The following is a 14,314-nucleotide window of genomic DNA, read 5'->3' as shown; positions in this document are numbered from 1 at the left end:
CCATTCTACCTTACAATTTTCAATCGATTGTTTTGTGATACACTGTAATTCAATCGATTGAGTTACAATTCAATCGATTGTTTTGATAAACCAATCGATTGAATTTCAAGGAAATACGATTTGGAAGCCATGGACGAACGTCACGAGATCAAATTTAATATTTTAATCGATTGGAATGGCCAAAAGCTTTATTAAGATCAATAGATGATATAATTGGTTGTTGTTTTTGTATTTGATTATTAATAAATATAATAGATAATTGAAAAAATAATAATTTATAAAATAAAAAATAGTGTTTATAATTAAATAAAATATATGGGGTTAATTTGTAATTAAAATTAGTTTAAGGACTATGTAGCAATTGTTAAAAAAAACTCTAAAAACATGTTTTCTAATGGGACCATTAAGTGGTCCAAAGGTTCTGTGACCACCGAATCCTGACCCGCGTGTCAGACACATTTCGGGCACGACACTCACCAACACTCGTCTGACACGCGTGTCTATTGTGTCCAACCGTCTCTTAATAAAAAAATTCTTCTCCAAAGATGTTTGAACCTAAATACTATTACGTGTCAGTATGTCTAATCTTATTTCTTAATATATATATTTTTAAAATAAATTTAGATATAATATATATTATTATTTATTAAAATAAAAAATATTTTAAATACTTAATATAATTAAAATAAAATATTAAAAATAATTAAAAATTAATTATATTTTAATATTAATAAAATATTACAATATCATTACGATTTATCTAAAAAATACTATATATTTTATATTAATGCGTGTCGCCGTATCTTATAAGATTTTAAAATTTTTGTGTCGACGGATTGTGTCTATCCGTACATGATAAATTAAAACCCACAAATTATAAATAAAACTTTCATTAATTTAATTGCTGTTTGTATTTAATGACTTTTTTTAAAAAAAAATGATTATGTTGTTTCAAAACAATAAAGTCAGGATCATTAACTTAATAATCGTTGAATTGACTGTTTTAATTTAGATAAGAATTAAAGAATTAAAACTGTTTATTTACTCCTCTTTTTTATTATCGTCGTCTTCCACTTTGTTCTCCTTACGGTTTCGAGTTTTTCCGGAATAAAATTGAGGAAGAAGAAAAATCCAAAATCAAGAGAGGGAATTAGGAATTTAGGATAGAATCTATTTCCTGTTGATTGTTGATTGTTGATTGTTGATTGTTGAATGTTGATAAGGATAAGGTGATTAGATGATAGCAAAATACTGGCGTGGATCCCAGTAAACATTCTTTTTAAAATTTTATCAATTATTTTGACAGAAATCTATGTCCATAAACAATATAATATAGTATATAGTTTCAGGCACAATATCATATCATTAGATTAATACTTAATATGGTTTATTGGTTTCAGGCACCGCAGTGCCACACGCAACAACTGCTTCTGACTCATAGCGGGTAGCATTATTTGGGCACAAAATTTTCCAGTGGGTGAGTTCATAAAAGTTTGCAGCTTTTCCTGGAATAGAAAAAAGTTGATCAGGGTTCAGAATTAGGCCGATCATCATCATCAACTCTTAAATCTTGTTTTGGACGATGATAGTGAAGGATGAGAATGGTGGTGTTGGTGTTGGTGTTGGAGGAAGGTCGTCAAGTGGATTTGGGAGCTTTATTAGAAGGAAGCAAGTTGATTCAGTTCAATTCAAGGCACATGGTGGTCATCATCATCAATTGGCTAGGAAGTTATCTGCTGTGGACCTCGTTGCTATTGGTAAACTATTCAAGACCTTAACTTTGAATTAGTAATTGTGATTGAGTTCTTGAGCATTTGTTTGGAGTATACGGTATGTTAGTTGATGCTGTAATTTGTAATGTTGTTGTTTACTTTGTATCTGTTATGTGTGTATACTGTACTTGAATATGATCATTTGCTTTTACTTTCCCCTAACTAAGTACGTTGTTGGTTGTGACGCATGTTTGAAACAAGTTTGGTGATATTTTTATTTAATTTATTTATTTTAGTTTTGTTCCCCTTCTTTCTTCTGTTTCTATATATGAGTTTGTTGTTTTGGTGTTCTTGGTGGATATTGCTAGGGTGGAGTGCCTTGTCTTGTTTCTGGGGTTTGCAAATTCGAAGTAGGTTTGTGCAGATAATTACTATATGAATTTGTACAACTTGTTTTTCTTTGCTACTTTCAATTATTGTCTTTAATGAAGTTAAGTGAAAGTTAAGGAGTATTCTACCAGAACTAGACAATTTAGAGTAGATTTCACAAACATGACAAATGCTTGAAAAGTTTGTGCTCAAGTAATTTACTGATTTTTTGCATGGTAAATTATGCTTCTTTCTTTTTTTTTTTTTTCCGAATCCAGCTGGTGAGAAAAGACTTGATTTTTGTTTTTGTTGTGGTTGCTAAGAATGACACCAAGTTTCTTAGGAGCTTTCTTACTTTTTAGAAGCTAATTTGGTTTAATGTTCGTTTCTCTTCTGAATTATTTCGGTTACACTTTTGGTTGTTCATAAGAAACAATGCCTAATTGACACCACATATACAATTGCTAACTTTGGATTTAATTTGCATTTCCTCTAGTACCTGTGCATATAGCATTTATCTTCTTTGTACCAAACATATTCTTTTCCGGAGTTAAGTAACCATTCTTTGAAATCAGGGGTTGGATCTACAATAGGAGCTGGTGTATATATTCTGATAGGAACAGTTGCTAGAGAGCATGCAGGACCAGCACTTGTGATGTCACTTCTCATTGCAGGAATAGCTGCTGCATTATCGGCTTTTTGTTATGCGGAGCTTGCATGTCGATGCCCCTCCGCAGGGAGTGCTTATCATTATGCATACATATGCCTTGGAGAAGGGTAAGTAACAATTAACTATAGGTATATTAATTAACTGAACTCCTATGTTATTTGAACTATAGTTATATTGATTAACTGAACTACTATGTTATTTGAAGAACTACTCTGGTAATTTTTTAGCACTGCCAGAATATTTAAATGGTTAGTAATACTATCCTGCTACCAAATGTCTCTAACGGAGTGAGGTTAATGCATTTGGTGATATTGATGATTTTGTTTTCTGAAAAGAATTTTGCTTTGGTGATTACTATGTTTCCTTGTTTGCTTTCATCATATTAAATCCATGATTTCATTATTGCTGCTATTCTCAGAGTTGCTTGGTTGGTTGGTTGGGGCTTGATTCTTGAATATACTATCGGTGGTTCAGCTGTTGCTCGTGGCATAACCCCAAATCTGGTTTGTTAGGATTTTTTACTGTTTTGTCTGAAGTGCGAACTATTTTTCCCTTTTTTCCATTTGTTGCATCGTTGTATTAATTTTTGTCTTGCTTATTATAGGCCTTATTTTTCGGAGGGTGGGACAATCTACCTTTCTTTTTGACACGGCAAACATTACCAGGTCTTGGTGTTGTTGTTGATCCATGTGCTGCTGCATTAATTGTTATTGTGACCTTACTCCTGTGCCTTGGAATCAAGGAGGTATGCATTTTAAAATACAAACATGTACTCTCCCTCTTTCCCTCTCTAGTTTTTCACTTACCTATGTCATCTAACGTTGATGTTTCAGAGTTCAATGGCACAATCAATAGTGACAACAATAAATGTCTGTGCAATGCTTTTCGTCATTATAGTTGGTGGATATCTGGGTTTCAAATCTGGATGGATTGGATATGAGCTACCTAGCGGGTAATGTATGGTGTGTGTTTGTGTGTGGCTATCTGCATAATCTATAACACAACTCTGATTGATATAAGATGAAATGTCGATTTTATCTCAGGTATTTTCCTTATGGAGTGAATGGGGTGTTTGCTGGGTCTGCAATAGTTTTCTTTTCATACATTGGGTTTGATGCAGTCTCCAGCACAGCTGAGGAGGTAAATATTCAGTGCACACAATCATTGTTGCACATTTCATTTAATTTGATGAATAAGAATGTCAGACCTGTCATTATTCTGGTAGCGGTTGTAGGCAGAATAATTCTTTGTAGCTGTCACAAGCATCCACAACTTTTCTTTTGTTCTTTGAAGTTGATATTGTTAAGTATATAACATTCATGTCTCTGTCTCATAGTATGGCATCAGCATCTGTGATAAAACAGTTTATAGTTTCGACTCTTATTGGCCTCCATTCTTTTAATGAAATGTGAATAATAGTTTAATTTTTTCAGAAAGATGGTTCTTTTCACTATTTAAACTTGTGAGTGGGTAATTGTTGATCTTTCTTAGGGAAACAAATAAAAAACGACATTCTCTTGATTATTGTATCTAAGCTTTTCTATGTCATTATCATGCAGGTTAAAAACCCTCAACGAGATTTGCCCCTTGGCATATCAATAGCGTTATGTTTATGCTGCATTCTTTATATGCTTGTATCAGCAGTTATTGTTGGCTTGGTACCATATTATAGGTTGGACCCTGATACTCCGATCTCGTCTGCGTTTTCTAGCTATGGCATGAAATGGGCCGTGTAAGGTTTGCAAGTGGCACACTGTTTCATTGTTTAAATATATGATGTCTGTTTCCATTTTAGTTTAAACTCAACTTTTCCCTTGGCAGCTATGTAATAACAACTGGAGCTGTCACTGCTCTTTTTTCCAGTTTGATGGGTTCACTTCTTCCTCAGGTGCTAATTTAATTTATTTGTTTAACATCTTTGTTGATTTTCACTTGGTCACGGTCTTCTTTGTTTTTTATTTATTTTTTAAATTACTTTTCCCATTCATCTAGGTCCTATAATTGTTTTGGGTTATTTTATTTTCTTTATGAATGGTATAGCATTAGAATAAATGGTACAACTAGAAGTCAGGAACTGACATTGGTCAAAATGTCAAAATAATCTCACAAATAACATTTTCTTATTTAAACTGCAAGCAAAGATGGATGTGGGTAAATTCTGAAAGGCATTTTGATGTTGGTCTAAGGAAGCTTTTATATCATTAATTCATTATATACTTGGCATCTATGTTTGCAGCCACGAACTTTTATGGCGATGGCTAGGGATGGTTTGTTGCCCTCATTCTTCTCAGACATCAATAAACACACGCAAGTTCCTTTGAAAAGCACTATTCTCACTGGTGTCCTTGCAGCCACTCTTGCATTCTTTATGGATGTTTCCCAGTTAGCAGGGATGGTAAGTTCAGGTGGACAGGAGCTAGTGATGATAACTTGGAAGATGTGTTTTCCTTAGATTTTAAATATAAACCATTGATATGTTATTTGCTTTGGAATACAGGTTAGTGTGGGAACATTGCTTGCATTTACCACTGTTGCAGTCTCGGTTTTGATCATCAGATATGTTCCACCTAATGAAATACCTATCCCAACCTCGATTCAAAAATCTATTGATCGGCATTCTTGTGGTGATGATGAAGATAGGGCAAGTCCTATAGATACTGCTAGTTATTGTGATAATCACCTATATGGCAAGTCAGAGGCTCTGCTTGGACAACCTTTAATTATAAAAGAAACCAAAGGTAAATATTTTGAATCTTCTGATCCCTTTATGAAATGATTTTGGATAGATTTAAGAGTCTAGGTGTATCTGTAATTTTGCAAGTATAGAAGGCTTCTTGTACTGGTTGATGATTTATGTGAGATGGGATTGGAAATGTTACTCATTGGACTAATTGGTGTGGATTAGGTTATTTCTGTTTGAATGCATTCAGGTAATTTTGCTGTAACTTTGCATTGTCTAAGCTGTTTTGGTGATATCCCATAATTATGGCCCACCTAACTTGACAATACTCTCCTTTGGGATCAGCTCAAAACACTACTTTTTCGAGTCAAGCAAGAGAACTGTAATCTATACATTTTAACCGGGAACATATTTTAGTATCTCTTTTAACCTATGTATTTTGAAAATTTCAATCTATATCTGTTAGGGACTTGGGTATTATTGGTGCCCAAAGTCTCACATCAGGTAGCGTAGGATGATTGTTGTTGTATTTAAAGAGAGTGGTTCTTCCCTTGTAACAGATATCTTTTAAGGTGTGGTTTTCCACTTTCCTTAGATACATAACAACATCACATGCACACAAAGCCCATTTTGATTGTGTAGAAGTTTGTGTTTTTTTACTGTATCAATCTTTGCATGATTGCATCCGTCTTTTATGATGTGCTAGTTAATGAACTTGTGTTTCAATTTATTTGCAAAGAAGAACAAAAGGAGAAAAGTAGGCGGAAACTTGCTGCATGGACTATTGCTCTTCTATGCCTAGGAATTCTCATAGTTGCCTTTGCTGCTTCAGCCAACAGGTGCCCCAGGTCTGTCAACTTTGGCAATCCTCATTCCTCCATTTAGATTAACATGAAAATCATCTTACTTTCCTTTTTAGAGATGGTTTTCCACTAAATATTGCTATTCTATAGATATTTTTGGTTGACTTATTTGCAATAAGTGTGTAATCCTGTGGTATACATTTTTGTTAAAAAAAGTAAAAAGAAAAATAAACGAAGAAAGACTGTTTCATTTGGGTTAGCAATTTAAATGCCTTTGAATTCCCTTTTGTTCTGCATATGCAGCATTTTGCGATTCACATCGTGCGGAGTGGGTGGAATTCTTTTTTTGTGCAGTGTTATTGTCCTTACCTGCATAGGACAAGATGATGCAAGGCACAGCTTCGGACACACAGGAGGTATGGGCATACAAATTAAAATATCTAATTCTGATGCATCGGTAAAAAGTAAATTTTTGTAGCTAGCTCATTCAGATGTTAAACTTTAGCAAAGTGTAAATCTTTCTCCGTTGTTTGTCTCTTTTCCTAAGGAGCTTTTGCTGAAATCTTAATTGTTCCTGATACCTTGTATTTCAGGTTTTGTTTGCCCATTTGTTCCATTCTTACCTGCTGCCTGCATTCTTATAAACACCTACCTCCTAATTGATCTTGGGTGAGAAATCTCTCCACATCTATGCTTCTTGTTTAGTGTATCCATAGATGAGTTTATGGACGATAAACACGAGTACCAATGTCTGACCACTCTCTTGTGATTGAATTTCAGAGTTGCCACTTGGCTGCGAGTGTCCGTGTGGTTGCTGATAGGAGTGTTTATATACTTATTCTATGGCCGCACCCACAGCTCGCTGTTAAATGCGATCTATGTTCCCTCAGCATGTGCTAATGAAATCCTTGGAATTCGAGAAGAACATCTAGCCTAGTTAGTATTCACACAGCAGGGACCAGAGTTCATGCATGACCTTCTCCATTTATTATTTAGTTACACCAATTGTAAATTTACTATTCTAAATTCAGGACTTTGTTAATGGTAACAAATTGATGGGGGAGGAGGACCCTTATTGTTGCATTCCTTGTCTATATAGATAACTTATTTGTTTCTTCAACACTGCCTGTGAATTTATGTATGCAGAGTGGGTAAAAAAGAGGGCATTATTGCATAGAAGGAGAGGGAATAATAAAGATTTACAGAGTACTAAAGTTTCAATAAATAGACAAAAGTACACATGAAAGAATTTAGAAGAGATAAAAGTACACATAAAAAATTCGTAAATATCAGAGTACACCTCAAATATTGTTTTCGATGGACAAAGTGTCATGTTGTAAGGGTTTGATGTTTACAAATTTTTAAGGGTAAAAAATACAAATAAACCATGGAAGGAAAGTTGTTACATGAATAAGCTAAATTGAAGATTGATTCACGAATGAGCCAAAGCATATATATATGTAATTCGAATCTATTTGGTTCGAACTACATTTGCATATAAATCGAACCTATTTGGTTCGAAATACACACACATAATTCGAACCTAATTGGTTGGAATTACACACGAATAGGTGCCATAACATAATTCGAACCTAATTGGTTCGAGTTACTCATGATTAAGTGTCACCACAAATTCGAACCTAATTGGTTCGAATTACGTACAATTGGGCTATATAAGGAGTTTGAATCAAGCAAATTCGAACCACTTCTCATTTCCCATACCCCACCAAATCCCAGAGAAAACGACCCAGATTCGATCCGAGAAATAGTAGAATCGAAGACTCAGCTGATGGGGGATGATCCTGCAAGGCTGTACCGGCTGGACGGGGTTGCTCATATAGCCGGGGTCATCAACGACGAGGTTAGTACACAGAAAACTTTGTGCACACGGTTTATTTGAGTTAGTGGTTTTGCATGTGATTTTAGTGGCAGTTTATGTTAGTGGTTTATTGTGGTGGTATTGCAAATGGTTTATATTAGAGGTTTTGCATGCGGTTTAGTAGGTGGTTTATGATAAGTGATTTTTTGTAAGTGGTTTTATATGCGGTTGTGTTAATGGTTTATGTAAGTGGTTTATGTTAGGTGGTATTGTTAGTGGTTTATTGTAGTGGTATTGCAACTTGGTTTATTTTAGTGGTTTTGCATGCGGTTTAGTTGGTGGTTTAGGGTAAGTGGTTTTTTGTAAGTGGTTTTATATGCGGTTGTGTTGATGGTTTATATAAGTGGTTTATGTTAGTGGTTTTATATGCGGTTGTGTTGATGGTTTATGTAAGTGGTTTATGTAAGTGGTTTATTGTGTTAGTTTTTTTTTTGTTACCAGTATTGTATGTGGTTCTAATAATGCGGTCCATTTAATGCGCAGCCACATCGATGTATCAGGAGCATGCGGCGGCAATAAGGCATGCCACTCGATGAGCGCTATGTTCCCTACTTGCAGATGGCCGGGTTATACCATCTGGCTAGGCTGAACGATAGATGGTTCCGGTTAGATGAGCCCCTTGTCAGTGCCTTCGTCGAGCGGTAGCGTCCTGAGACGCACACCTTCCATATGCCCTTCGGAGAGTGCACGATCATGCTTCAGGACGTGGCGTACTAGTTGGGGTTGGCAGTGGACGTGCGTTATGTCAGCGGTTGCCTTACAGATTTCCATATGTATATCGAGGGCGGACGTCCAGCTTGGGTATGGTTCGAGGAGTTGCTTGGAGTGATTCCTCCTCCGAGCCAGGTTCAGAAGTTCGCAGTAAACTGCTCCTGGTTCCAGGAGACTTTCGGAGAGTGCCCCGAGGGAGCCGATGAGGAGACTGTGCGGCGCTTTACTCGTGCCTATATCATGATGTTGTTGGGCACTCAACTATTTGCCGACAAGTCCGGCAACCGCATTCACATCAGATGGCTTCCCTACGTAGCTAGGCTTGAGGAGATGGGTTCCTACAGTTAGGGGTCTGCAGCATTGGCATGGTTGTACCGGTGCATGTGCCGAGTAGCAAACAGACATATGGTGAAGTTAGCGGGCCCACTTCAGCTACTTTAGTCTTGGATCTTCTGGTGCTTTCCTAGGTTTAGGCCTGCTGGGTATGATACGTGCAGTTGGCCTTTGGCATCGAGGTACGCTACTCAGGCTTTTCTATTTCAAGTTAAAATAGCTAATGTTCATGTACGCTTGTACTGTATTACAAATATGTCATACTTCTGATTAAACATAACACCCATGTGCGCTGCATGTGGTCAGGTTACAGCCCTTCCTACAGCAAGAAGGGTCCTAGAGTGCAGAGCACGAGATTGAAGATAGACATGTTACAGCCCAGGGATGTGAGTGTTGTTCCGGTTACTTTTATTTGAATAACTAGACATCAGATGTTTCTGTAGAGGGAATTGGCATGACAACATAGCTATTTTTTGTGCAGTTTATCTGGATGCCGTATAGCTCCCCCGAGGTACTTCAGGTTGTGCATCCGGAGGCGTTGGAGCCTCGACACATGGCGGTGTGGCGGTCTGTCACGTCGCTGATATACTTTGCCGTTGTACAGTGGCATCAGGTAGATGGGGTTCTACCGCAATTCGGTGGTGTGCAGCCCCTCCCGCGTCCCGCCCTTAACACCGACTTTCTGATGTCGAAGGACGGGAGAGGTGGTGATCGTTGGTTCCCGTCCGCTTTACAGCATTGGCATATTCTTTGGGAGATCCGTGCGGACCACGTCCTCTGGTTCAATGTTGTTGCCGACCCTGGACCTTCTCACACCTACCTAGACTGGTGGAGTCAGCATGAAAAGAGGTTCTTGTCACCCGAGTTTTATCTGGGGGATCCGAGGGGCGTTCCTATTCATGTCGAGGAGTCACAGAGGGGTCCTGGGCGAGTTCCTGACATGGATCGAGTCGACGACGTCCTTGATAGGCGTTGGGTTGAGAGGAGAGCTCGTGTCGGGACACGACGGAGCCAGCGTGAGTGGAGGTGGCTAGAGCAGGCTATGGGGGAGGCTGATGAGGCAGGTAGGGGTGGTGGTCGAGGACGAGGGCGTGGAGGCAGACGGAGGGCACTCGTTGCGGGCCACGACAATGGCGATCTTCGTGACGTGGACGGTGGGGGAAGGGGTGCAGTCGGGGTTGTTAGTCCCCATCATGGCGGCCTTGGTGGAGAGGGGTACGCCACCGGAGATCCCACTTCCCATGGTGAGGCTGGACTTGGGGAGGGGCCGCTCGGAGATTACTTCGTTGGAGTTCCCCCTGACGACCACACACTTCAGGAGAGTACGCCATGGGTGAGTCCGGGCAGCACGTTTTTAGACTTCTGTGCCGGTGTTGGGTATGATGGGGATTTTGGTGGATCCCCCTTCTTAGATGAGATCAGTGCCATCATGCATGATGATGAGGCTGTCCGTGGGCGGAGTCAGACGACGGGGACACAGGCACCGTTACATGTCGATCTCAATGAGCCTCCCTCCGTGCCTCCTCCTAAGTATTTCGCTTTGGGTGATACCCCAGTTTCGGCACATACTACTGGGTCACATTCAGTTGTCGGGCCGTCCTCATCCCGACCGGTACATGTCCAGTCTAGGACACCTGCACAGCCAGCCCCGCAGGACGAGGACGAGGACGACGAGATCGAGGATGAGGAGCCGCTTATCCGGAGAGGTCAGAGGACACGGGTTCCACGTCGTTGCTTCACGGGGTCGCACCTGTTTAGATGATTTCTATGCCGAGTTGTATGTTATCTATCTTCGTCTATGTATTTTGTTATCAGTGTTACTTCGTATCCACCTTTAGATGTATGTGCGTGTTACTATGGAAATATCTGTACTTTGCGTTTTGATGTTATTTAATTTTCGCATCATGTCTTAATTAATTTAATTCGTAGACTAATTTATTCCCATGTGTGTTCAACAGACATTTCGTTTAAAACTCCTTAAACGAAACATATTAATCAATTACGATCCCATGCACGTAACATATTCAGGTCTGTTCCTTAGTAATTCGAACCATCTTGGTTCGATTTACCATTAGTGGAATTCGAACCAATTAGGTTCGAATTATGTGATGGCACCTATTCGTGTGTAACTCGAACCAATTAGGTTCGAATTATGTGTGTGTAGTTCGAATCAAATAGGTTCGATTTATATGCAAATGTAGTTCGAACCAAATAGGTTCGAATTACATATAAGTATGCTTTGACTCATTCGTGAATCAATCTTCAATTTGGCTTATTCATGTAACAACTTTCCTCCCATAGTTTATTTGTGTTTTTTACCCAATTTTTAATGTGTATTTTTGTCTATCGAAAGCAATCTCTAGGTGTACTTTAATTTTTACGAATTTTGGTGTATATTTTTGTCAATTTCAAATTCTTTCATCTGCACTTTTATCTATTAACACATGGAGTAATATCATTTGCAATAATATTTGACAGAAAATTATAATTCCTTTCAGAAAACATAGTTCTCTTGTCTGATAGCCAAAATGCAAGAGAATAAGAAAACGGATGTTAAAGCAATAAATTATTTTGTTGTCATGTCCTCTCTCACTTTTCGTTCTGGTGAATGAAAAAATTTACATGATTCAACTCCTTTGTTAACTAATTTTTATCAACATTTTAATAACCCGTGCTTTTGTTCATTTCATCTGAAAGGGTATGTATGTATAAGCAACAATTCAATTTTCACTGTAGATGTAGTTATCTACTCAACTACTTTTGCTTATGTGACGTATAAATTCACTCCGAAACTCAGAATCATTCTTTGGATTATCTGACATTACCCAAATGCTACTCAGTACTAAGCAATGACAGTTTGACACTACTACCATACTTTCCATGAGAATTGGCACCTAAAATACATATGATATGCTCTCATCGGTGCTATTATTGCAAAGCACACGTTTCACTCCAAAAAAGAGAAGGAGCGAAAAGAGCTATTCATGTGTTGTGTGACACAGCACCTTTTTCCTTATAGACTTGTTATGATACAGATGTTATGGAGCAACCTTGGGTAATAAAATGTTAATCATGATTTATTTTCTTTGTTAACTTAATTTATAATTTGAGTATCAAAATACAGATGTCTTATAGACACTTAGAAAAAAAGAATCAAAAGATTAAAAAAAATTGGAAAAACAAGAGTTGAGAGATCAAATATCAAGGTGGTGCAACCCCGAAATCTAAAAGTAGTGAATGTATATGATAGATTAACGCCTTCATCCTTCATTCCAATATTTCCAGCATACTTTTCCAATAATCAACAACTTCTGAGATTGAGTTGAAAGGAATCCTTGTTGATCATATAGCTGAGTTGATTAGCAAATTTACTAAAACAAGTAATAATGGCACACAATAAATAGATACACCCAGCAAGTTGATTGCTGCTACCACACTTATGCTGTTAACAATATCTTTAATCATCCAACAATATCTTTAACTGAAGTGAACCCAACTCCATTAACTGCAAATTTCACTCGTTATTTGTGTTCTACTGTATGCTTAAACTGTATCAAAGATTGTGCTTTGTATAGCACCAATCTGGCTAAGGACAAGAAATAATACACAAATGTACTTGCAGCAACCTTTAGCTAATTTTGAGAACCTAGTCCCACATCATTCAAAGCATGACAAGAAGCTCTTCCCGTACACAATAAATAACAAGCAAGTAACTACATTGCAATATACTTACCTGGACGTGGTCAATGAGTGATCAAGAAGACTCATGGCCTAGGTTGGTGACCTCCATTGCACTTTGGAGGGGTACAGCTTAAAGTCTCCCCAAGAGGGAGAGCTTACGTCATAATTTGTGATAGTGGGGCCTGCGTTCGCGCGGCCCCTGTCCAACTATAGTTTAAGTTTATTAATATGTTTAATATTTAATTTTTTTTAATTGTCTGATTTTTCAGCACTAAGACGTCTGTAATGTATATGTTAGGGGAAAAAATAGCTATGATTAGGCATAACTAGCGTATGGTACATGTAACAGAATATTTGAACATAACGACACATGGATCTGTCATTGAACTGATGAATTCTCAGATGGAAGAAGCTCCTTGCAATTGCAAGAAGAAAAGGATGTGCCTCATGTCTTCCAAGGACTCATCTATTAAAGTTACAACCTTGCAAGCTTCGAGGCTTTAAGAGGGGGTGTGTGGTTTTTTATTCAGCGTCTTCTCTGATGAATCCTTGCAATAACATATCTCTTTCGAAGGGAGATTATAGGATATGCTTGCCATGAAATTGTAATATTCCGATACTAAAAGATTATTATTAACATTATTGGAAAAAATTTAAAATAACATAGGGACATATCATTCTACCCTCATTCACTTTTAGTGCAAAAAGTACTTCGGTATTCCACAGAGAGAGAAAAAAAAAATCTTGAATGAAGTCTGTCAAGTTAGTTCCACATCGTTGGAAGAAGAGCTAAGATGCTCCGTGGTTGCTAGTTAAATAAGAAGGAAATAGCTTCGTTACAACATACTTACCTGGATGGGGTCTATGGGTAATCAAGAAGGCCCATGGCTTAGGTTGATGACCTTCATTGCACATAGAAGGGGTGTTAGCCTAAGGTCTCCTCAAGTAGGAGAACCTACATCATAATTTGTGGTAGTGGGGGCCTGCGTTCGCGCGGGAGGGTGTTATGTTTGGCCGCAGATAAGATCAAGCAGCTCTGGCCACTGCAAGAAATGCCACACTACTTGAATCAAGCCATGTTCCAAGCAAGATCTTGATGGGGTGCTTTGATGATGAAAATGGGTCCGAAAGCTTTGTTGGGTGCTTTGATGATGAAAATGAGTCCGAAAGCTTTGCGTGCCGCTACAAGCCTGCTTATCGATGCTCTCAGAGGATAGTTGCATGAATTCACCGATTAAATAGCTTATCGCTTATTGTATATTTTTCACACGAAATATTTTAAAGAGTAAAGTGTCGTTTTTGTCCCCAACGTTTTGGATAAGTCTTATTTATGTCCCTAACGTTTAAATCGTCCTATTTGTATCTCTAACGTTTATAAAAGTGATTCAATGTTATCCTACTATCAATTATACTAATAAATTAGATTATATTTTTCAATTATTCTCACTTGGATAAATTAGGTCTCACTTGGATGTG

At 37.8% G+C, this 14,314-nt stretch overlaps 2 protein-coding genes and 2 non-coding genes across 7 annotated transcripts; all 4 read left to right on the top strand.

The window, feature by feature from the left end:
* Positions 1-991: 991 nt before the first annotated feature.
* LOC112696901 (cationic amino acid transporter 4, vacuolar) lies at positions 992-7,354 on the top strand. 4 transcript variants are annotated; one of them, XM_025749837.3, is made up of 15 exons: positions 992-1,229; positions 1,401-1,757; positions 2,657-2,858; positions 3,170-3,254; positions 3,356-3,496; positions 3,585-3,703; positions 3,795-3,891; positions 4,311-4,483; positions 4,573-4,639; positions 4,988-5,146; positions 5,249-5,489; positions 6,174-6,279; positions 6,538-6,650; positions 6,828-6,903; positions 7,015-7,354. In XM_025749837.3, exons 2-15 carry the CDS (start codon positions 1,583-1,585, stop codon positions 7,169-7,171), a joined length of 1,911 nt encoding a protein of 636 aa, XP_025605622.1. In that variant the 5' UTR covers positions 992-1,229; positions 1,401-1,582; the 3' UTR covers positions 7,172-7,354. The 4 variants fall into 4 exon arrangements, with proteins under 4 accessions (XP_025605622.1, XP_025605619.1, XP_072053379.1 ...); XM_025749834.3 differs by having other exon boundaries at positions 6,171-6,279; XM_072197278.1 differs by having other exon boundaries at positions 1,048-1,266.
* A 1,240-nt stretch (positions 7,355-8,594) lies between these two features.
* On the top strand, positions 8,595-11,170 carry LOC140173478 (uncharacterized). The gene is made up of 3 exons (XM_072197276.1): positions 8,595-9,339; positions 9,464-9,543; positions 9,639-11,170. Exons 1-3 carry the CDS (start codon positions 9,309-9,311, stop codon positions 10,917-10,919), a joined length of 1,392 nt encoding a protein of 463 aa, XP_072053377.1. The 5' UTR covers positions 8,595-9,308; the 3' UTR covers positions 10,920-11,170.
* Positions 11,171-12,882: 1,712 nt separating this feature from the next.
* LOC112699560 (U1 spliceosomal RNA) lies at positions 12,883-13,041 on the top strand. Its single transcript, XR_003152508.1, has one exon. It is a non-coding gene; the product is annotated as a U1 spliceosomal RNA (small nuclear RNA).
* Positions 13,042-13,681: 640 nt separating this feature from the next.
* LOC112699562 (U1 spliceosomal RNA) lies at positions 13,682-13,837 on the top strand. Its single transcript, XR_003152510.1, has one exon. It is a non-coding gene; the product is annotated as a U1 spliceosomal RNA (small nuclear RNA).
* Positions 13,838-14,314: the final 477 nt, after the last annotated feature.

This window comes from Arachis hypogaea, chromosome 6 (assembly GCF_003086295.3).
Source record: "Arachis hypogaea cultivar Tifrunner chromosome 6, arahy.Tifrunner.gnm2.J5K5, whole genome shotgun sequence".
In the NCBI taxonomy this organism is placed as follows: Eukaryota; Viridiplantae; Streptophyta; class Magnoliopsida; order Fabales; family Fabaceae; genus Arachis; species Arachis hypogaea.
Note: the sequence above shows the minus strand (reverse complement) of the source record. Positions and strands in the feature narration are given on the sequence as shown.

Coding starts and splice junctions, on each gene's coding strand:
- LOC112696901 (XM_025749834.3), top strand. CDS start 1,583: ATGATAGTGAAGGATGAGAATGGTGGTGTTGGTGTTGGTGTTGGAGGA. Junction 3,892..4,310: donor TCTCCAGCACAGCTGAGGAG/GTAAATATTCAG, acceptor ATTATCATGCAG/GTTAAAAACCCTCAACGAGA. Junction 5,147..5,248: donor TTTCCCAGTTAGCAGGGATG/GTAAGTTCAGGT, acceptor TTTGGAATACAG/GTTAGTGTGGGAACATTGCT.
- LOC140173478 (XM_072197276.1), top strand. CDS start 9,309: ATGATACGTGCAGTTGGCCTTTGGCATCGAG. Junction 9,340..9,463: donor AGTTGGCCTTTGGCATCGAG/GTACGCTACTCA, acceptor GCATGTGGTCAG/GTTACAGCCCTTCCTACAGC. Junction 9,544..9,638: donor ACATGTTACAGCCCAGGGAT/GTGAGTGTTGTT, acceptor TTTTTTGTGCAG/TTTATCTGGATGCCGTATAG.